Here is a 22,502-nt window from a genome sequence, read left to right as displayed (position 1 = left end):
TGTGTGTGTGCTGCGCTTATTTTTCAAATAATTCATATAAAATACGCAATGCAAATATTTTTAAATAACATGTTTACATAGATAACCATGAATAAACTAAAATAAGAGGATAGCGTCTCGCTTTGTGTCAATTTGTCAAATCTGTCAACACTACTCTGTTTTAAAGATCGCTCATCTCCCAGTACAATTATTCAGAGAAAGTGGATTTGTAACTAAATCTACTACAGTGTTTCCCTTGTCTGGTGAAATTAAAAATATATATAGAGAGAAAATTCAATTCTAAATACTGAAATGTATTATTTTTCTCAATAACAGTCGGCGAAATTCAGTGTTTACCCGGCATATTAACAGCCCGCCTCTGCTCACGAATGATTGGACAGCTGTCGGATCCTTCACTTTCCCATTGGCTACTCACTCGCCTTCAATTTTCATGCAGAATACCGTGAACGGCCTCTGCTTAATTATGATTGGACAACTGCGTAAACCTGGCAGATATTTTATTGTCCTATTGGTTAAACTTACTGTCAGTACCTGCAACTGAAACAGACACAGTTAATGTCCCACCCAGCTAATTTATGACTGGGCTACCGCAGAGAAAATGCAGATATTCAGTTGGATGATCGTATCGCAGAGGTCCTTCAGGAAAAAAAAAAATATGTCGAGTACGTACAAGCACAGCATAAGCGAGCAGCACAGAATTTGCCAGCGGGCACCACTTTGAGGACCACTGCTTTACAGGGACGACGGGGGCCCCCCTAGGAGGCGGGGCCCCGGGCTTCAGCCCATGTAGCCCATTGGCTTAACACGGCCCTGAGGAAGAGGGATCACATTTTAGTTTCTAGACTCACATACTGACCCTGATTTGCAGCAGCTCCCTCACATGCTTCAGGCTCTCCTCTGCTTGTTGGTTTCATGTCTTATTGCTGGTGTTGGTAGCTACATGCTGATCTCTGCCTAGCCGTGTGTTAACATCATCTTCAGATGTGAACAACAGCGGTACTAATCTGACGTACAGGAACAACACGCACCTAGTGTTTTGGCGTTTTGCCATTTGGGTTGTTAAAAAATAAATACATAAATACATTTGACACAGATGTCGTGATGCATCCTACAGCAGTGTGGAGTAGTGTTTAGGGCTCTGGACTCTTCACCGGAGGGTCGTGGGTTCAATCCCAGGTGGGGGACACTGCTGCTGTACCCTTGAGCAAGGTACTTTACCTAGATTGCTCCAGTAAAAACCCAACTGTATAAATGGGGAATTGCAGGTAAAAATAATGTGTAAAAAATAATGTAATTGTATGTAAAAATAATGTGATATCTTGTAGCAATTGTAAGTCCTCCAGGATAAGGGCGTCTGCTAAGAAATTAATAATAATTACACTATATTGTTACAGTACATTTTTTGTCATTCAATGAATGGAACAGGAAAGTGTTTTTTTTGTTTAGTTTTTATTGTACAATCTTTTTTTTCCAAGCAAAAATAACAATATATATATATATATATAGATAGATAGATATATCCTTCCCTTCCCCCCCCACCCCCACCCCCACCCCCACCCCCACCCCCATACAGTTCATCATATGCAAATTGTATATAATTCTTACCTGGCAGACCAAAGGGTACTGGATCTGAGATCCAGTGCAATCCAGCACTAATTATATATATATATATATATATATATATATATATATATATATATATATATATATATATATAATAGCTAGTTAAACAGTGACATGCTAACCAACATTGTTCATTTGAATGCAATAGGAAAATAGGATAGCTCATAAGTAATATGATTTGCGTTCCTCACAAAGCTCTTATTTACACGAATGCTTTCTTTATGTTGTCAATGAAGTACAGTCTGTTGAGATTCAGCAGCACAGCCTGCTGCTGCAAACAGGGTTTACAAACTCAACTTTACAAAAAGGGCAACCCGCAAAATCTGACACGTCGCTCCCAATGAACCTGCCCGCCGTGAACTCATAGCAGCTCATTACACAACCCAGCGCCATGCGTGCGGGTTTGAAAATGAACCGGGAGAATGCTCCAGTTCAGTATCTTCAGACTGTTCGTGCACCTTCACTGGAGCTGTGCTGAATAAACGGGTTTGATGGAAGGGATCAACACAAAGACCACAGCCTCTTAGGAGGGTGATTTAAAATAAAACCTCAAGATATTTAACTTAAAAAGGCATTTATACAATTATTGAGATACCTGGAGATACACAGGAAAACCCTGGGGTCGTTAACTTTGTTATTTTGCTCAAAATAATAGAGAATCACGCTATACAATACTGTATAAAGACACTGATAAAGGCTGCTGGCTTCTTGCAGTACTGCAATGCAGGGCATGTTGAGGGCAGCTGCTCCTTGTGGATGTCCCACTACGGACGCATTTAATTATGCAACAAATGTTTGCCTATAGAAAGTATACATATGCTGTATATAAACTCAAATATGAAAGAAAACCAGCATGGGAGGAGAGCAGGAATTAGGAGCAAGTGTGTGTGTGTGTGTGTGTGTGTGTGTGAAAACCATCGCACTCCATTGACTCACTAAGTGGCCCCTGCTCACAATAACTAATCACATCAGAGGCACTAATAAAGCAGCTAAGAGCGAGGCAGTGCTATAAAACACCCTTAAAGTTCACCATGGAAAATGTGCTTGATAATTCCTCATGCTTTTTCTTCTTCCATGGTTATGTATTATGCATTTGCCATATTTTTTAATATGCTTTACCATACCTCTCTATGCTTTATTACACTTTGCTGTGCTTTTACGATGGGAAACTTTCTTAAGAGAAATCGAGGACAGGCGCCCTACACAAAAACACTGTCGGCCACATATAATTTAACAAGCCAAGAGAGCTGGTCGGTTTCTCCCTGGGACTGTGCACCCAAAACACACACGCTTGCTTGGTCTCCCTCCCTCGGTGGAGCTGGGGGTCAGTGGGGTATGTAAGGGCTGTTTGCTGCCCAGCTTTAGTCCTGCGTGACCCAGGCCAGGGTGTGGAGATTCAACATGCTGCAGAGTTTGTTTGTGGATGTTTTCTAGGATTTGGGGTAGACGGTTGTGAGGGTGGCCCCCGGGGGCCCCTGGTAGCGCTCACGGGCGTGCTTCTCGCAGAACATCTCCTCCCCCACCCAGAAGTGTCCCCTCATCTTGAGGTTGAGTCCGCACTGCGTGCAGGTGTAGCATTCGGGGTGTCTGTATCGATCCTCCACGATGCGCACCGCCTGCGTCCTGCAAACACACACACACAGCACCCTGTTACTATCCCTGCACCCCACGCCCGCCTCCCGCTCCCTCCACCCCACGCCCGCCTCCCGCTCCCTCCACCCCACGCCCGCCTCCCGCTCCCTCCACCCCACACCCACCTCCCGCTCCCTCCACCCCACGCCCGCCTCCCGCTCCCTTCACCCCACGCCCGCCTCCCGCTCCCTCCAACCCGCGCCCGCCTCCCGCTCCCTTCACCCCATGCCCGCCTTCCTCCCACTTCACCCAATCAGGAATTAGCAGGTGCAACAGAAGAAAGATGACCCAGTGTGGAGTAGTGGTCAGGGCTCTGGACTCTTGACCGGAGAGTCGTGGGTTCAATCCTAGGTGGGGGGACACTGCTGCTGTACCCTTGAGCAAGGTACTTTACCTAGATTGCTCCAGTAAAAACCCAACTGTATAAATGAGTAACTGTATGTAAAAATAAATGTGTAAAAATAATGCAATTGTAGTCGCCCTGGATAAGGGCGTCTGCTAAGAAATAAATAATAATGACCCAGCTGTTCAGCTCGGGCCTCATCGGTGTAGCCGAGCGTTTGCCAACTTGGTTTCCGCCACCGCGAGGCTATTTTAGAGCATTCTGCAGCACAAGGAAATTCCCCAGGACGCTTACACAATGCTGGTGTTGCATTTCTCACAGATGTGGAATCTGGTAACCCCAGCGACAGAACTGACGGCTTTCTGGGGGCTCGGAGAGAACGCTCCTGGGAATCGGACTGTCGCCACTGGGAAAGAAGAGGAGAGAGAGAGAGAGAGAGAGAGAGAGAGAGAGAAAGAGAAAGAGAAAGAAAAGACCTTCAAATCAACACCAGGGATTAAAACGCTGCTTCGTACATCATCTGCAATTTGATAATATAGTGCTGGGACACAGATCTGAATGTGGGGATCGCAGGACATAAGCTAAACGGCTGTGTGTGAGTGGGAGTGTGTGTGGGAGTGTGTGCATGTGTGTGTGTGTGTGTGTTAGCGTCTGATTGAGTGAGTGTGCCTGTGGTTCAGGGCCGTGCTGCGCACCTTGCTCGTCCGACTCCAGTACCTCCTGCAGCACGCGGAAGGTGTTGGATTGCCGGGGGGCTGCGCGCGATTCCTTGTTCTCCTGGATCATCTTGTACACCTCAGAGTCCCGGTCAAACTTCTGCATGGCTGCGTCCGAGCTGCAGGGCAGGGGAGACACAGGCAGACACACTCAGGGGAACGTGTTCAGACCAAGTTTCATCACAACTGGGTAATGGCTTTCCAAATACATGGAGGGGAAAATAGCGTCTTGGGATTTCGTTAACCACACGTACCAAACAAAACACAAAAATAACTTATCAGATTTATAAAACAGCCCAGGAATGTGGTTTAGACCAGACTCGCAAGGTGTATGTTTTCAAAACAAAAAAGAATCCGTACGAGAACACCCGAGACAGAGAAACAGCAGGAGAGACTCCTTGAGATCTGATTAGAAACACAACGACACGGAATCTGTCGAAATCTGTGCGTCTCCAGCCTATTCGTAGTAAAACTATAAAATCAGGGTATAGTAAAGTGTATTAATAAATATAGCAAGCCGAGCTGACAGTCTCTATTTATTGGGTCTGTTTGCCCTTCTCAAGGAAACTGTATTTTCATTCCAAGTTAGAATCTTCTTTCAATAACCCTTTGCTTTCGAAAGATAAAATCAATGAGTTATCAGTTCATCTGGGAATGTAGAAGAGATACTCCACAGTGAGGGGTCAAAACGACAGGGTCAGTTCAAGTTCAGAGAAATAAACCCGGATATGAAACAGAAATACATTCAGGTGGCTCCTTTAACATTTCAGCCACACTTCTGGGGAAGAACACTGAACCCCCGATATCAGAAGGAGTCATTCATTTGGACAGAATAAGCCAGACTTATTTCAGATAAAAAAAACACACAGAAATAAAAACACGATTTTCGAAAGAGGATTTGAATTTGAAAAAAAAAATAAAAAAAGGCAAAGAGAACTCCACTCTCAACACTGCAGAGTGCTCTAGCAGTACAGGAAAGAGAACTCCACTCTCCACACTGCAGAGCGCTCTAGCAGTATAGGAAAGAGAGCTCCACTCTCAACACTGCAGAGCGCTCTAGCAGTATAGGAAAGAGAGCTCCACTCTCCACACTGCAGAGCGCTCTAGCAGTATAGGAAAGAGAGCTCCACTCTCAACACTGCAGAGCGCTCTAGCAGTATAGGAAAGAGAACTCCACTCTCCACACTGCAGAGTGCTCTAGCAGTATAGGAAAGAGAACTCCACTCTCAACACTGCAGAGCGCTCTAGCAGTATAGGAAAGAGAACTCCACTCTCCACACTGCAGAGCGCTCTAGCAGTATAGGAAAGAGAACTCCACTCTCCACACTGCAATACACAGCATGGTGCAGTTGGAATAAACAAACGGCACAAAGGGTCCCATTGACAGAGTGAAGTGGCACCTGATGGATCTTTCAAAAGGACTAACAATGTAGATAATAGTTTATTCCAAGATCATTTTAAAATGATGCACTGCGAGTAGAAATCTTCAAGTAACTCATTTTTTCCTTGTTATGCGTTAGCTACTTGTTTTAGAACACAACACTGACAGATGGATTATAAAAATATCTCTCACCCCAAAGAACTACAGAAGGATCTCCACTTACCCCAAGTCCTGGTTATGAAACAAAACAAGCAATGAAGTCTCTCTTTGTGCTAGAAACAGTGCAGGAGGCTGACAGTGCAGTGCAGACTAGAGCGAGGGGTCATCGTCTCAGAGAGGAGTTAGACCTTTGAGGTGTGTCGAGAGTGACTGCACGGTATTGGTGCGGGGGAAACACAGGGCGTGTTCTTTATGCAAAGTAGGAGGCCCCTGATTGGCTTGGAATCTCCTGTGCAAGCTTGGGCATGCAGAGGTGGGCGGGTCCCAATTAAGGGCTAACCTCACTAACAACTGAGGCAAAGCTGGCTCAGTGCCAGAGACCCAGCGTCTGCATTGAGAGGCACGCTGGGGATCAATAGAACGATCCACCTGTGTACGGCTGTGTATTGCATTCGCTCCAATGTGGTGCTTGTAGAATTGTTACTGTAACAGAGCCCCCAACTCTCCCTCAATCTGTACCCCTCTATACTGTAACAGAGCCCCCAACTCTCCCTCAATCTGTACCCCTCTATACTGTAACAGAACCACCAACTCTCCCTCAATCTGTACCCCTCTATACTGTAACAGAGCCCCCAACTCTCCCTCAATCTGTACCCCTCTATACTGTAACAGAACCCCCAACTCTCCCTCAATCTGTACCCCTCTATACTGTAACAGAACCCCCAACTCTCCCTCAATCTGTACCCCTCTATACTGTAACAGAGCCCCCAACTCTCCCTTTGACCTTGTACTGTTGGAATGATGGGGCACATTGGACCGTTCCAAGTGACGCTGCTCAGCAGACGCGAGGCTTTATTTTCATCACCACCCTTGTTATATAAACTCAACCAGCAACATCTGTGCAGGCCAGGCTCCGTCACTCCCAGGGGAGGCGCTAGCAGAGAAGGGCGCGCTCCGCTCCGTGTGGAATGGGACGGCTTTCAGCCGCGGCATCAGACACCACCGTCACGCACTTTCCCTTCTGCTAAACGAGGCTTACAAAAACACAGGAACACCACAGCGAAGGGAGGCCAGCTCCAGCCATGTGTGTTTTATTAAAGCTCTTTTTCTGAAATTGGTTTAGCCCCCCCCCCCCCCCCCCACCGCTTGCCTCTGTAATTGCGACTCCTGACCCCTCAAATCAAGCTCAATTTGCTGCACTGCTCCACGGGACAATCGGCTCTGTTTTCAGTTCAGGGCGATACAGGAAGAACGACTGAAGGATTTGCATTGGAAAGCGGTACTCTAAAGAGCCCTAAATCAAGGATATAAATCTTTCTGTTTTTTATTTTTTAATTATTATTATCCCCCGAGGATATAGTGGAAGCAGTCATTCATGCATCACCCCTGACCACACATCTGGTGAACCGCTGATCAAACCGGGATGAATCCTGGTACCTGGTATGAACATTTTTTTAGCTACAGCTGTGGCCAGAAGTTTTGCATCCCCTAGAATTTTAGGTTTGAGACATAAAAAAAAGATCTTTTATTAAACATCATGTTGTAAAAATCAAAGAAACGACACAACGATATCGCAAAAGTCAAGCGCTATGCAATTTTAACTTAACATTATTCAGCCTGTTTCAAATCGAAGCAAAATGTGTTCGTTCTATAGGGCGAGGCGCACCTCTCTAAGTTTTAGACTGGGACGTGGAAGCGTCTCTCTGTCTGTACCTCACAGTATGAAGTACTGTCCGCACTGACCTCCTGCTGGGGGAGGCCCTGGTCTCCCAGGAATCCAGGGGGCGCTCTCTGGGGCTGCGAGGGGGGGTCCAGCCTGGGGGGGTGGGGGTCCTGGGTAGGGAGTTCCTTCGCACATCTGCCACGGGCTCCTGAAACCAACCAGAGGAAAGAACAATGCATTTCCCTTTCACAACGGTCACCCATTCCAGCAGTGACGAGGTTACGATCCCCCCTCCCTCAGGGGTAACCCTTTAACTGCCTGCCACTCTGCCATGCTTCCCTGCCGCTGTGCGGAGACTGAAGCAGGGCTGAGAGAACCCGACTCCCACCCCAGGAATTTCTGGGCAGAGACAGCTAGGAAATATTTGTTAGAAAAACAAACATGAAAACACCACACCTATCAACGCATCTCATCTTTCATCTGATTGCTGATTAATTACGCACAGCCAGTAGCCCTGGGGCAAACCCAGCCGAGCGCCCTGTGTGTGTGTGTGTGTGTGGTTAACCCTACATGTATTGCATTTCTGTCTGTCACCTAGCAGCAGTTTTTCGGTGGTGGTGTCATTAATTCTGCCTATATTTCCCCCCCCCCCCCCCCCCGCCCCGCCCCGCCCCGCCCCGCCCCGCCCCGCCCCGCCCCGCCCCGCCCCGCCCCGCCCCGCCCCGCCCCGCATTGAGATTTAAAAGCCGGCTCTCGCATCCTTTGCATTATCCGCTAGACATCTTCGACCATCAGAAGGGACTGGGATGGCTGCGAGTGAGTGTCTGTCTCTGTGACTTTATAAATGCAAAACCAGGCAAGAAAATACAAGACTGCAAACCATTAACAGTTATTGATTTAAAAAAAAAAAAAACTAGTAATGAACACTAGAGGGCGCTGCTGTGCTGCGAGGCACAGTGAACCAGCACTCCCATTCAGGTCCCATATCGGAGCTGTTCTGTAGATTTCTGTGAACATCTGAAGATTTCTACAGGATTTTAAAAAGGTGCCCAAAGGAGACCTTAATCAGAGCGCAATACGCATGTCTGTGACGGGAAGCAGCATTTCTTCCACCCCCTCCCGGTTAAAGACAACTGCGCGCCTTGCATTTGGTAAAATCAACATTTTAAATCGGCGCCGCATTTCGATCCAGCGCTGCGTGCACCCTCAGCCACATGCCCAGCTTCATCTTCAAACTGATGGACCGTAGGGCTTCGGAGCACCGGATAAACACTTCAGCAAACCGACTTGTGTAAAAACACACATGCAAAATGAACCGGGCTGTGCTGTGCATTCATTTGAACCTGGGCTTCAGAGCCGACGGATTCTATAATACACCTGGAACGTTCGCGGTAGTTATTCCACCAATGAGAATAGCCGAATAAGCCGCGTGGGTTTCTACAGCTATACCGTCGAGTGACGAAACCACATGGATACGAAAAATGTGGTTTTAAACCTATATTTAACAGCTGGCACGGGAGATTTGTCTGGATCAAACTCGGATTAGCAACGCGATTCGCCCGGTCATTCAGTCAATGAATGCGGGATTCTAAAATGAGACGCGGTAACGAAGATAGTCACTCAGGACCGTCAAATATGAAACAAGGTATTTGATGATAGATATAATCGCACGGGTTGTCGTATCAGATCCTCATATCTGATCAGTGTGATCCTGTGCGTCTCTCCACACCTGCAACCACTCAGCAGCTCACAGCACCGGCGTTGAAATCTTATCAGCATGGCGGGACAATATTTTAACTTGTAGCAGCATTGCTGATAAAAAGCACCGAGGAAAGCTATGAACTATGGGAAGAATGCAGTTAACAGTTAAACGTGCAATCCTGGACATTCAAGTTGGGAAGTTAAAATGTAGTGTTTTTGTGTTTTGTTTTTGCAAACTAATGTGTAAAACCAGACATCCTGTGCGTTTCACAATCTGTGGCCGATGTGATCCTCAAACTTCATATCGAGGACAGACAGCAAGCTCTGTTTTGTCTCTGCTGCGGGCAAGTTGCGTGCACGCGTCACGTGATTCTTGCCTCTCCAATTCTGCCGCAGAGAAAGCCACAGGAAGCGCCAGGCTGTTGTTGCCATGGGGATGTCTTTCCGCCTTCAGCCTGCGGTCTGTTGGCAACACGGGGGGGGGGGGGGGGGGGGGGGGCATGGAGCATTCTGACACGTGACCTCATTACTAAGTGGTTATTATTATTATTATTATTATTATTTATTTCTTAGCAGACGCCCTTATCCAGGGCGACTTACAATTGTTACAAGATATCATATTATACATTATATCACATTATTCTACATACAATTACCCATTTATACAGTTGGGTTTTTACTGGAGCAATCTAGGTAAAGTACCTTGCTCAAGGGTACAGCAGCAGTGTCCCCCACTGGGGATTGAACCCACAACCCTCCGGTTAAGAGTCCACAGCCCTAACCACTACTCCACACTGCTGCCCTTTTGATGCAGCGATGAATCTCACCTGTTGTGTATTTGCACTTGTTATGTAGGTCTCAAAACAGGTTCGGGGTCAATTCGTGTTTTTCAATTCCAATTCTATTTCCAAATCCTTATTTATTTATTTATTTTAATAAATCTAAACCAAATTCAGATTCCCTTTTAAATCATCCATTCCATTTGCTGATCAAAAAATCGGCAGTATTCTGTTAAAATGAGCTCCTCGCCACATCACTTAAATTGAAGTCACCCTTAGTCAATTAAAACTGGCTTGCAATGATGAGATTTACTCGTGCTTTAATAGACTAGTTAAACCACACTGTAAGCACCAAAGCACATACCACTGTCACCACAGAACTGCAGCTGCAGTTATAGAAATGACAGTATTTAAAAAAGGAGATTTAAAACTCCTTGCATTCAGAATGGTCTGGACAGACCTGCACTCCAAGCTGCAGAGTTCCTGGATTCGCTCCTCACAGGACTGGGATAAGACTGCAGGAATCAGGCTGTCTGAATCCTTACAAGGGCTGCAAGGATTAGAACAACGAGGCATTCCACGGAGTTCTGCGTTCCCTGTTTTTCTTTCCTCATTCCCTTCCCTTTTATAGAAGCGTTTGCATCCCCTGAAATATTTTGAGAGCCCTGGCAGTGCGGGAGACGGGCTGCCCGCTGGCTGGCTGGAGGGCAGGCGGGTCTGGATGTCTCGATTAGTGCCGCACACGCCGGCAGATTGTCTTGGATAACGAGCATGGGCTGCGAGAACGCAATTATTCCGCATTCCTTATGCTTGTGCTCAGAGGAAATGCTGATCTCTAGTTGTGCCTTTATTTGGCAAGGCACGCTGATTTCTGCTGGACAACACCGGTAATGGAACTTAATTGAGAAGAAAAAAATATATACAAGTCATAGAATACAGCTGTGTACCAAATCAGCATTCGATTTAATACATTATCGAATGTTAAATAGGTCACCCAGGGAGGAAAATCATAACTAAAAGGGAGTTGAACTTTAAATAATCATGACTGACAATCATCTTCCTTCAGATCTGCAGGGATTTGAAATACAACTCCAGAGATGAAGTTTCTTATGCTTCTTGGGATCTCCTCATGCGTTGGTCTAGATGTGACCTACAGCAAAGGATGGACCAGTCTTCTACAGCTTTGTGTTTGAAATGTTTGCATCGCCTGAATTGATGTAAAAATACATTTTAAAAAAAGTAGTGAAGAACCAAAACAGATTCTCCGTACAAGAATTTTTAATAAAGCGAACAGAAAGGTAACAAAATAGAATCGAAAGCGACGGTTAGGACTCAGTGCTATTCCAAGGGGAAGAGAGCGCCCCCTAATGATGCAAAGCCGGCCTTCCTTGGAGGATGTCTCCTTTCCAACCCCCCCAGCATGCACAATTAACAACCAACTATTTAAAATACCACGTAGCGTGCAGAACAAATCAAATCCTAAAGCAGTCTTAGCATGCATGTGGCTTTTGGAAAAATGCTGGGTTTAATTCTCTTCGGGTGTTGAGGTTTACGAGGCCGGAAACTAGAATGATCTTGAGCTGACATTGTCTGAAGTGATGCAGTCAGAACGTAGGAAGGTCTTTCTGGATGCACCCAGCAGACATGGAAGATTTCTTACTTCCACAAGGGACAGGGAGCTGCAGTGGGAGCTGGTCATGGATACACTCTGGTGTACCAGTTGTGCCCAGGGGGTGTGTTGGATAGCTCCAGATGGCATTCATTATATTGTATACCCATGTCAAGCTGCTCTTCAGTCCTGGCATGACCGCTATTTAAATGATCCAATAGGAATTTGGAAGCATAACCTCTCAGTGTTCTATGCAAGCCATTAAGAAGCAATGCGAGTTTTGAAATGCTGGCCAGTCTGTCTGGACTCTCACAAGGTCATCTCGGTCCACGTTTGTCACGCATGTACAGTACTGTAATGCTCTAGGCTGTAGTGATGGCGAATTGAATTCCTAATTGTGGCCTCATTTCAATTCCAACTATTTGGAGACGTCTGCCTACCGTACATTTCAGCGATACAAATGTCCTAGTATTTGTGGAGTCTGTTACTGAAGCCACATTTCCATTTCAACCATGAGTCCAGTCTGTGAAACTCAACCTCATCTCGTTCCAAACTGGGGCAGGATCCTTCTGCAGTGTACAGTCCTGTGTTGAATTCACACGTTTGTCATTTATTCTTCAGGGAGGAACCTGTGCTAACGTATGTAAATAAACAGGAAGCCAGTTCAGCAAGTTTATCCAGGTTTTAAAAAGGTGCTCCAGCTTTAGGCAATGCCAGCAAGCCCATCACTGAGGGTGGAGCGCAGCACAGTCGAAGCTGGAGAAACTGGTTACAAGCTAATACGAAAAACAGAAAGACAGGAATTTCAAGCCCTCATCAGCAACTCCCTGCTAATGAATCGGCTTTTTCTATTGTCCGGATCACCCGAGTGTGAGAAATTGATTCGGGCGAGCCTGGCTGGGTTTGTGGAATGCTGTTGTCCAGGTTTATTGGGACTGTCAGGCACTAAATTAGTAGCACACTGACCTCATCACAGTATGAATACGTCACACCTGAGTCTGTAGGGTTACTAAAAGGAGTTCTTCATGCAACATCAAACTCCTGGCTCCTGATCATTTCAATAGTAGAACTGAAGGTAGTTCTGAAACCCAGGGCTGGTGCGAGTTTTGGTTCATGTTCTTCCTAATACAGGACGTCCCGTAGCTGCAGCTTGTACACCTTTGCGACAGCTTTGAGTTCCTGTTGCATGTTATCGTAGAAAGAATTTTATTTGGGATTTGAATTATTATTTATTTCTTAGCAGACGCCCTTATCCAGGGTGACTTACAATTGTTACAAGATATCGCATTATTTTTACATACAAATTACCAATTTATACAGTTGGGTTTTTACTGGAGCAATCTAGGTAAAGTACCTTGCTCAAGGGTACAGCAGCAGCGTCCCCCACCTGGGATTGAACCCACGACCCTCCGGTCAAGAGTCCAGAGCCCTCACCACCACACTGCTGCCCTACTAATCCTGGAGTTAGAACAGCTTGCAGAGTCATTCATAAGCTCTTTAAAGCAAACTTTTGAGAGGGACAACCTGCCTGGTGTCTTTCAGAGCAAAGCCAGCCTCCCCTGAGGAGTATAAAAAGGGGTTAACACTTCCTAACAGGTATGGGAAACATTTTCCAAAGGAAGAGGGGATTACCTTATCTGAACATAGAGGTTCAACCTAAAAGGGCTTTTAAAAAAAAAAAAAAGATAAATCTGGCAGAAATTATAATGTTGGGTATTCGCTCCCATAAGAATTTAGATATCCACTGCGCTCCCAGCCTCAAGCCCCCTTTAATTTCAAGGTGTTGGGGCAAAACATCACCCCCTCTACCCCTCCTCTCCCTTCCCAATCCCCAGCCTGTTCTGCACACTTGCTGTACAGAGGGAGCTGCTCTCTCCACAGACCTCCCACAGCAGCTCCTAACGGAAAACACTGGAGCCCTCCGAACGGAAAAATAAAACTCCTTGCCTCTCCGCTCTGATGGAAAAGGTTCCGCGGTCGCAGCTAATGGACTCCATCCGTCGGGGAAAGAAACAGAAGGAGAAATGATGAGCTGCGAGGATGAATCCAAGAGGCACAGCCCAGCTAAACACAGCATTTCCTGTCTCTGAAAAATCTAAAAGGAAATCGAGACTGGGATATATGTGCACGCATCACCCCTCCCAAACCAAGGATAGAAAACACACTACATGCCAATACCAAAGCAAGCACTCTTGACCTACATTCACAGCAGAATAACATCCCCCCAAAAATATAACCATCTTGCATAGTTTCGTCAATCAAGTACAGTGTAGCCTTTAGTTACAAGTATGTAGAATTTTCCTAACCACTAGATCACCAGGATCTAGAATCTGATAACGCCAAGAGCTTGTCAAAAATGCTCATATCAAATGAAGAACAACTGTGGGACTTCTTACATCTGTGAGGGGCAGGGCGTTGCCGGGAGACAGGATAATGCTTTCATGCTGGCGTAGTGGTTTTTATCACACACACCAAGCCTGCATTTTGTTATAATCTGATCAACTCTACTTTGTAACAAAAACGTTGGAGCTTTTCAAAGTATAAAGGTTTAAGTGAATAATTCCAAGATGTAGTGCGACACATTCACGTAACGCAATGCTGATGGTGAACTAAAAAAGCCTTGCGAGACAAATCCTGCACACGGTCCAAGTTACAGAAAACCAGATGGGCTTTTCCTAGTAGACCAAAGATTTTAAACACAGTATCAAACCTGAATGCCTTCCAAGAGTGGAACTGCTTCAGAATAATCCGCCTATTAAGCTACAAAACAGATCACAGTTTGTTTTTTTTCGAAAAGCAACGTCAGCGAGCTTGACTCGCAATCATGCAGGAATTCTGCACAAGTTCATTTACAAGCCTTGCCCTGCAGCCAGCCAAACAGTCCAAAGCACTGCCTAGTTTTTTTCTGTATTTTTTTTTGTTTGCTGGCACTTGAAGATGGATAAGACAACTAAAGTCAGTGACTGCTAATGTTCTTCCTAGCCTAGATTATGGCGACTAGATCTACCAGTTTGCTTACAAGCAGTCCTTCCACAAACCTGATCTAATATATCATTCATATTTGTTCCAGATTGTCCCTCTTTGAAACACCATTGTCACATGTACATAAAGCTAGGCTGGCTCTCATTAAACACATCGTAGGCTTTCTCATTGGTACCGTTCTGTTCTGAAAGCTCTTAAAGGTTTGGCACCTCCTTCGCTGAATGTTCTGGTGGAGAGGATTCACACTGGCTCTAGTTTACACTCTCAGGATTCTGTTAGTTTGGCAGTAAATCTTCTGTATAAACAAAACGTTAAGACGAGAGGGAGCCCCTGAAATAGGGCAGGCAGATGGATTTTAAAACCTGCCTGGACCGACCAGACCTTTCAGTCGGCGATTTTAACAAAGCGCTCGCTGAGTGGGAAGTGCTCTCGGACAAAAGCGTTTTTGCCAGATGAAACCACTCGGAGGTCTACCGGGAGAGTCACGGAGCTCTCTGGGAACGCAGTGCAGTCCTCTCTGCCTTCGCCCCTCACCAGGCTGCAAACACACACAAGCCAGGGCTCTGTCTGCCTCCCCGGCCCGTCTCATCAGAGCTGCTATTGTAGTGCTCTGTTTCTCAGGACACCTGACACCCCAGGCTCTATTGAGGGACAGCGTGAGGATTCGGTTCCCACTGTCTCCACAGTCACAGGGCTCTCATTCAGCTCTCACTGCCGCTGATGGCTTGATAGGTTTGAGAGACACACCTGATACCTGTAGGATCTCTCTGGAGAGCAGAGCCAGGCCCTGGAAACTCTTAAAGGGCATTTTCACTGCACGCCCCAATCATCACGAAGCTAATCCAGCGACATGATGGTGTTGTCAAAAACACGCAGATCATATATAAACATTAGGGTTTATACAGTAGCAAGATGTGACCAAAAAAAAATGAGTTCATTCTTTAGGGTGAGCCAAAACGTTTGGCCAGAGCTGTACAGGGCAATGTTTGATTAAAGTATGATGAACAAATATATATATATATATATATATATATATATATATATATATATATATATATATATATATATATATATAAATTCATATTAAGGATTATTTGAATATCGGGTTTAATTATTATTTGAAAAAAATATTTCAAACATTTGCTCCGCCATCGCCTGGCAACATGGGACCAGATGCATTTTCTTTTAAAATATCTTTCAAAAACTAATTTAAGACACCTGTTGATACTTCACAGCATTCCTTAAACCATTCCAAGACGTCTCCGTTTCGGTTTTCGGGACGTCCTGCAGATAGCTCTAAATATGTTCCAAATAAAGGGAGCTATAAAAATCTCTCTCTTAACATGTTTTATATACAAACAGAAGTATAAATCACATGAAGAGCTAGAGCGTGTAATGGGGATCACATTGCCAGCAAATTCAAAGGAGTTTGTTGAAGTGGTAATAACATAAATATTACTGAGGTTCTGAAGGGTATCAGCGATGCTATTCGGTTCAGTGCAGAGATCCAAGAGCCAGCAAACACATGTCATAGACCGCTGAGGATCATTCAGCCAATCAGAGCGCAGGTGCTGCCTGCTGCATTCCACGACGCATCACAGAGAAAGCCAATTCATGACATCACTCGGAACGCAATTCATTAAAATGTTCGATGACATCACAATGGGCCAGGTACCTCAGCCATTTAAGGGCATTCTCTTCAACCTTTTGCCTCTTTGCAATGAAAATGGCAATGCACTAAATAAAGGTTGATTGTAATTGGAAGATATGGCCAGATTTTTGTACTTGATTATTATAAAGCCGTATATAACAGCTGTAGGAATGTGCTTTGATCCGCTCTCCACTCACTTCTACATTGACAGACACTTGTATTACCGAGCGTTCCAGGTCAGGGCTGAGACTAATGTATTCTCTTTGGATTTAGAGGGGAAGTGACCTGGTCAGCTTTGAAAGGACTGCAAGGGCAATGTCACAGGTACCAGGTGAACGGGCAGGTTCCATCTTTCACCTCTGGTCTGTCAAGTTGAAATCACAGCACACTATCACCTGGCTGCATCTACTGTGCCTGCCTTCCCAAGTTTAAATGAGACAAGTGTTTAGAAAGAGACAGATAATGGGAGTGCTGATGCAGGGAAATGGGTCAAAAGCACTTCCCTGGGCCCTCACTAGGTGGCAGCATCGAGCTGCGTGCCCCTTCCCCCTTCCTCGTTGCCGTTCTCTTACCTGGGGACCTGGGGAGTCCAAGGACACTTTGGGGCTGAAACGCTTGTCTACAGGAGACCAGGAGCGAGACTGGAAGCTGCTGGCGAAAAGCAACACATAAACACATTGAATCAAGTTCCTTTTTTAAAAAAAATCAACTGTGAAAGATCTGGAAAAAATACTGAACAAATAACTAGATCGATTAAGTTCATTGAGAGCTTAAGTTGGAATGGAAACCAGAAGACGCTGCGGCGCCCCCTGGAGGACTGGAGTTTGACACCCCTGCCTTAAAATAATCCATGAAAGTTTTGGGTCTGTATTTTCCACTATGGGAAACTTGCAGGTCTTTTGCAAATGAAGTGAGCAACTTGCCCACAGTGGCCTACAAACTCGTAACGGTACTTGTATTGTATCAGAAATCAAGAAACTTGACTTTTGTAAGTAAAGGCATTCCATTTTTAACACACAGGTATTAATACAGGTATAACACAATGCAAAGCTGCCGATGTTTTAAATCGCTAAGAGTCTGCAAGCTTGTAAAGAGAGCCGGGGATCAGAGATAGAGATCTGCTCCCAGGCCGTGCCCTCACCTCCCGGTGCTGGGGGGCGTGTCTGGCTTGCCGTAGCCAGGGGAGTGTCGGGGGGCGAGAGGCTCGGGGGAGTAGGGGCTCCGGTACGAGGGCTTGCTGTAGTTCTGGTTCTCGTCTCGGCTGACCTGCAGCGCCTCCTGGAGCCGCGGAGGAAGAACAACGGCACATGAGCGAAAAAAGAAAGATCCTCAATCCCAGGTAACGGGTGCTTGAGAACTGAACAGAAACTAGAAAAAAAAAAGAAGAGAGAGCAGACCTGGAACTGCGAGGATAAGGGTTCCGGGGACAGGATCCCGTTCGTCTGTCCGGGAGAAGCAGGCTCCGACCTGGCAGAGAGGAAACACAAGGGTAAGTTAGCACAACAGCTTGGACTAGAAGACTGGCTGTGCCTCCTCTACGCTCCCCTGCCTCCAGGGCCCGCTCCTTCTCCACCCTCGCCCCGCAGCGGTGGAACGACCTTCCTACAGATATCAGGAAGGTCCCTGACCACCTTCCGGCGCCTCCTCAAGACTCACCTCTTCAGACAACACCTGTGAAACTCAACTCTTCCCTTCTCGACTACATTGCAATCTGCCTTTAATGCACTTTAACTTCCACTTATCTGCTCCCTATTTTACTGTATTTAATCCTGCACTGAACCCAATCTGTAGTATCTTGTATTTCACCTGCCCTCGTATCTAACCCTGATGTATCTATCAACACTGTTATCTGCTCTTGAACTGCCCCGATATCAAATCGTACTGGGTTTTGTATTTTATTAGGACTGAAGTCATTGTATTTTGTATCTTACTCTTAATTGTGCTGTAGTTCTTGATCTGTATTTTATTTTGTAGACAACTGTAAGTCGCCCTGGGTAAGGGCGTCTGCCAAGAAATAAATAAGAAGAATAATAATAATTAGAACTGACTTGAGGGGAGAGTTTCTTTAATTTCCTTTAGGATTAAAATGCGTTTAAACTTGAACTTGAACATATTGGGACTGGTTGTAACCAATTAGAAAAGCCATCACAACCCATTGCTTTTTATAATGGACTGCAACATGTAATTTATTTTTATATATATATATATATATATATATATATATATATTTCACGCGATTTGATTGGCTCTTGTAATGCTTTATTTGCATATCTCCCTACAACCCATTTGTTTTTTAATCAATTGCTTTCACTCACCTTAACTCGAAAGCTACTTGTTTTTACTTACTCTCCTGAGCCTTTCTGAAGTCAAAATACAGTTGCGCTGTACTGATGAGCCCCAAAAAGGGCGAAACATGTCTGCAGATACTGTATTTTGACTTTTAGAACGCTGTGAATGTAGAAGCTGTTTGGCAACTTTCATGCGATTTGATTGGCTCTTGTAATGCTTCATTTGCATATCTCCCTACAACCCCTATATATATATATATATATATATATATATATATATATATATATATATATATATATATATATATATATATATATATATAACAATGAAGGATTATTTTTGCAACTGTTTAAAATCAAGTCTGACACTCTATATTTGACCTGCATAGGCTGGGAAAAATTCTGCGGTTTGATTTCTGTGCAGCTGGCAGTATTACTAAGACAAGCACAAAAAATTGGCAGATATGAAGTGCTTTAACTTTATTCAACCATATGGTAGCTATATTGTATACATACACACCCTCACGGGGCGGATCCAGTTGTGAGGGTTAATTGGGCAGACAGCTCTGTTACTGACACAGCAGTTGGAGGAACGCGATTCAGGAGCATCAGGGTGTTGAAATGATGCAGAACAGCAGCTGGCAGATGAAGATATGATCTGAAAGGCTGGTTTGCTCAGAATTGCTTTCAGTACGACAAGCCTGAGCAAAGCGGTGGAGGGTTAGGGTTGCTACACTGACTGCTCAATGAGGGCCATTCTCTCAGGACAGGGTGCCAGCGTGGGGATCCAAAACAGGAGACAGGAACGACATCTCTGAGAATGCCGTCCTTTAAAAACCACGAATCAGACACTCAAACAGCAGCAAGCCCATGCAGTTGTACAGCGAGTCGCTGTTAACAGCCTTGAAAAGGTGTCACGGATTCTAAAACACATCCACTTCAGCACACAGTCACCAAGCTTTGTGAATGGGGTGCATTGCCAGTTCTGTTTCATTAAAACAATTCCAGACTGGATCAGAAGGCTTTGAGAAGCTGCAGCGCTTACTGTGGGATGCAAGGAGACAGAACCGGGGGGAACTGAGATCCTAATAATTAACAACAAGAACCACGCCGCTGTCCGTACAACGGAGCATTTCAAAGAGCTTTACAGAGCATGCAAAATCCAGCACGGGATGCAGCAACTGCACCAGTGGACTTGGACACTAATGCCCCAAATTCCCTGCATAATTGTATTTGTTATTACAAGCTGTGATGGGACTGTTCTTTTAAAAGTTGAAATGGTTTACTGGAATAGGAGAGTTCTGTTCAGCCCTGTGATTGGGTGCAGCTCATGAGTGCAGCCAATCACAGTGCAAGAAGCTTACAGGTGTCAAGTTTCGCCTGCCCGCACCTACAGCCCATTCGCATCAGTGCACATGTCACTGTAATGGGCAAGACCAGCTACGAGACAGAGGGCAGCTCTGTCACCCATTCCTATTCTTTTAATGAATAAAAATATACAAAAAAAAAAAACGATGGGCACTGCAGTCGAAGATACAGGACTGCCGTTTTGTACGAGATTGAGTCAAACTTTTAGTTCAGACAACGACCAAACAAATCGACTGCCCCAGTCTCACACTTCTATTAAAAAAAAAAACTTGAAGGGCTGAAATGTTTAATAGTGATGCAACATCGCTGTTCTCTTTGATGCGAGACTTTGATGTGATCCTGCTGGATTCTGAAATCCTCAGCAGTCTGTGTTCCAGAGACGCTGTTCTGCGCGCCGCTGGGTGGGTAAATGGGAGACTTCTGGTCGCCAGTGCCACCAACAGTCCTAAACATCAAACTTCATTTAAAACATTTTGGCTCAAAAATAAAACAGAAAGATGAGTTTGGTTTTTATATAAATCTGGCATAGCCGCAAATTGAAGGCATGTGGGAACACTAAAAGCGCCCTTACAGACTCCACAAAGGCTACTGCAGTCTACCCAGCAGGCATTGGGAGCCCCAACACGCCCACAGCCTGCTCTTGGTAAATGAGGAAAAACGGGAGCTTTTACTGTCGTAAATCAGCTGTCTTTTAATAAGTCTGGGCTATAAAATTGCAGTCCGTTAAACCAATTTTATTAGCCTCTTTTAAAGAAAAAAAAGAGACACACCTACTCAACCCAGGTCTCTGCCAAGCACCGTTTTAATGAGTCTATAAAAATCAGATAATCTGGGTTTATTACTGCTCTGAGCTCCAGTTAAACCCTCCTCTCAGAAATGTGCTTCACAGACTTAAGAACATATGAAAGTTTACAAACGAGAGGAGGCCATTCAGCCCATCTTGCTCGTTTGGTTGTTAGTAGCTTATTGATCCCAGAATCTCATCAAGCAGCTTCTTGAAGGATCCCAGGGTGTCAGCTTCAACAACATTACTGGGGAGTTGGTTCCAGACCCTCACAATTCTCTGTGTAAAAATGTGCCTCCTATTAAACTTTCACAGCTGGGCGAGGAAGCTGAAAATGATACAAAGTGAATCAATACTAAGAATATATTGGTCCGGATAACTCTGCTGTTTCACTGCAATACCAAGTTGCACTGCACTGTTGGGTTGACTTGCATGTGCACATAGCTGAAGAGCTCCCCCACCCCACTCTGCTAGCTGCGGGGGTGCCAGGCTTCTCTCAGCCGTGCCAGGCTTGGCGCGTTGCCCGGCGTGTTATTGTACCCGGTTGCTGGAAGCTTAAATTGGACAGGCCAGCAGCAGCAGCTACACTGTAGCATTGTCCAGTAATGAGGCCAGTGTGTTTGTTTCTGGCCAGCTGGGAGACATGAGGTCAGTGGGGAAAAATCCACTCACATGGACCGGAGCAGAGAACAGGGGTGGGTGTGTGTGTGTGTGTGTGCGGGGGGGGGGCACCCTTTCTAAACATTCATTCTGCTGACAACAGGCCCCCATGTGATGATGCCTGGGATTCTGTTATTACATTTCTACCAACATCAGCAAAACCAGAAAGCCATCGCACACAGTCACTGTGCTGCTCCAAGAACTCCAATTCACTTAAACACTCCACTCTCAGCTCTGCAGCACTGGCATTACCAGCACCTTAATAATAATGAGCACTAGTCTACACACTCCACTCTCAGCTCTGTCATTACCAGCACCTTTATAATAATGAGCACTAGTCTACACACTCCACTCTCAGCTCTGCAGCACTGGCATTACCAGCACCTTAATAATAATGAGCACTAGTCTACACACTCCACTCTCAGCTCTGTCATTACCAGCACCTTTATAATAATGAGCACTAGTCTACACACTCCACTCTCAGCTCTGCAGCGCTGTCATTACCAGCACCTTAATAATAATGAGCACTAGTCTACACACTCCACTCTCAGCTCTGCAGCGCTGTCATTACCAGCACCTTAATAATAATGAGCACTAGTCTACACACTCCACTCTCAGCTCTGCAGCGCTGGCATTATCCTGCCCTTCAACAATGACCATGAAGAAATGCCCCTCTTTGCTAAGCACTGTAACACACAGTGGAAGGAATGCTGACAGAGAGCAGGAGGAATGCTGCCCGCGAGACAAACGGGACAAACTCAAACGACTGCCGTGTCGTTTTTGGAAGGGCTCCAGGTGCCACTCGCTGGATCTCTGTGAAGCAGGACGCGGGCTTGTAAATAAATAACAGGGAGGGAATGTGAACCTGCAGCAGAATCTCAGCCTGGATGCATGACACATGCAGGAGACACCACACTCGCTGGGACCAGCGCAGGAAACAGCATTCCTGTCTGGCCACTGGAGAGTTTTACACTTAACCCTTCAGCAGCTTTTTAAGAGGAGAAATAAGCTCTTAATCTTGTTAATTTAATAGGCGAAGGTTCAAAAGTTAAGATATAGATTTCTGCTTATTATTAGTAGTATTATTATTAAGTTTATAGGAACATAATTTAGATATTTTATTTAACAGAAACTACAATATGATTTTGCAAAAGTCTACCGGA

At 45.3% G+C, this 22,502-nt stretch overlaps 1 protein-coding gene across 3 annotated transcripts in view; it reads right to left on the bottom strand.

The window, feature by feature from the left end:
• Nucleotides 1-2,354: 2,354 nt before the first annotated feature.
• Nucleotides 2,355-22,502, bottom strand: part of LOC117966491 (PDZ and LIM domain protein 2-like) — a 29,729-nt gene continuing 9,581 nt past the window's right edge. The window contains exons 4-10 of one of the 3 annotated variants that reach the window (XM_059008569.1): nt 17,637-17,706; nt 17,381-17,517; nt 16,812-16,890; nt 7,568-7,725; nt 4,294-4,433; nt 3,893-4,004; nt 2,355-3,246 (exon numbers count right to left, since the gene is read on the bottom strand). In XM_059008569.1, coding sequence (XP_058864552.1) covers nt 3,054-3,246; nt 3,893-4,004; nt 4,294-4,433; nt 7,568-7,725; nt 16,812-16,890; nt 17,381-17,517; nt 17,637-17,706 — 889 coding nt within the window. In that variant the 3' untranslated portion in view covers nt 2,355-3,053. The remainder of the gene's footprint in view (nt 3,247-3,892; nt 4,005-4,293; nt 4,434-7,567; nt 7,726-16,811; nt 16,891-17,380; nt 17,518-17,636; nt 17,707-22,502) is intronic. The other 2 variants (XM_059008570.1, XM_059008571.1) reach the window with 2 other exon arrangements.

The sequence above is a fragment of the Acipenser ruthenus genome, chromosome 37, assembly GCF_902713425.1.
Source record: "Acipenser ruthenus chromosome 37, fAciRut3.2 maternal haplotype, whole genome shotgun sequence".
NCBI lineage: Eukaryota > Metazoa > Chordata > Actinopteri > Acipenseriformes > Acipenseridae > Acipenser > Acipenser ruthenus.
This window is presented reverse-complemented; position numbering and strand designations above follow the sequence as displayed.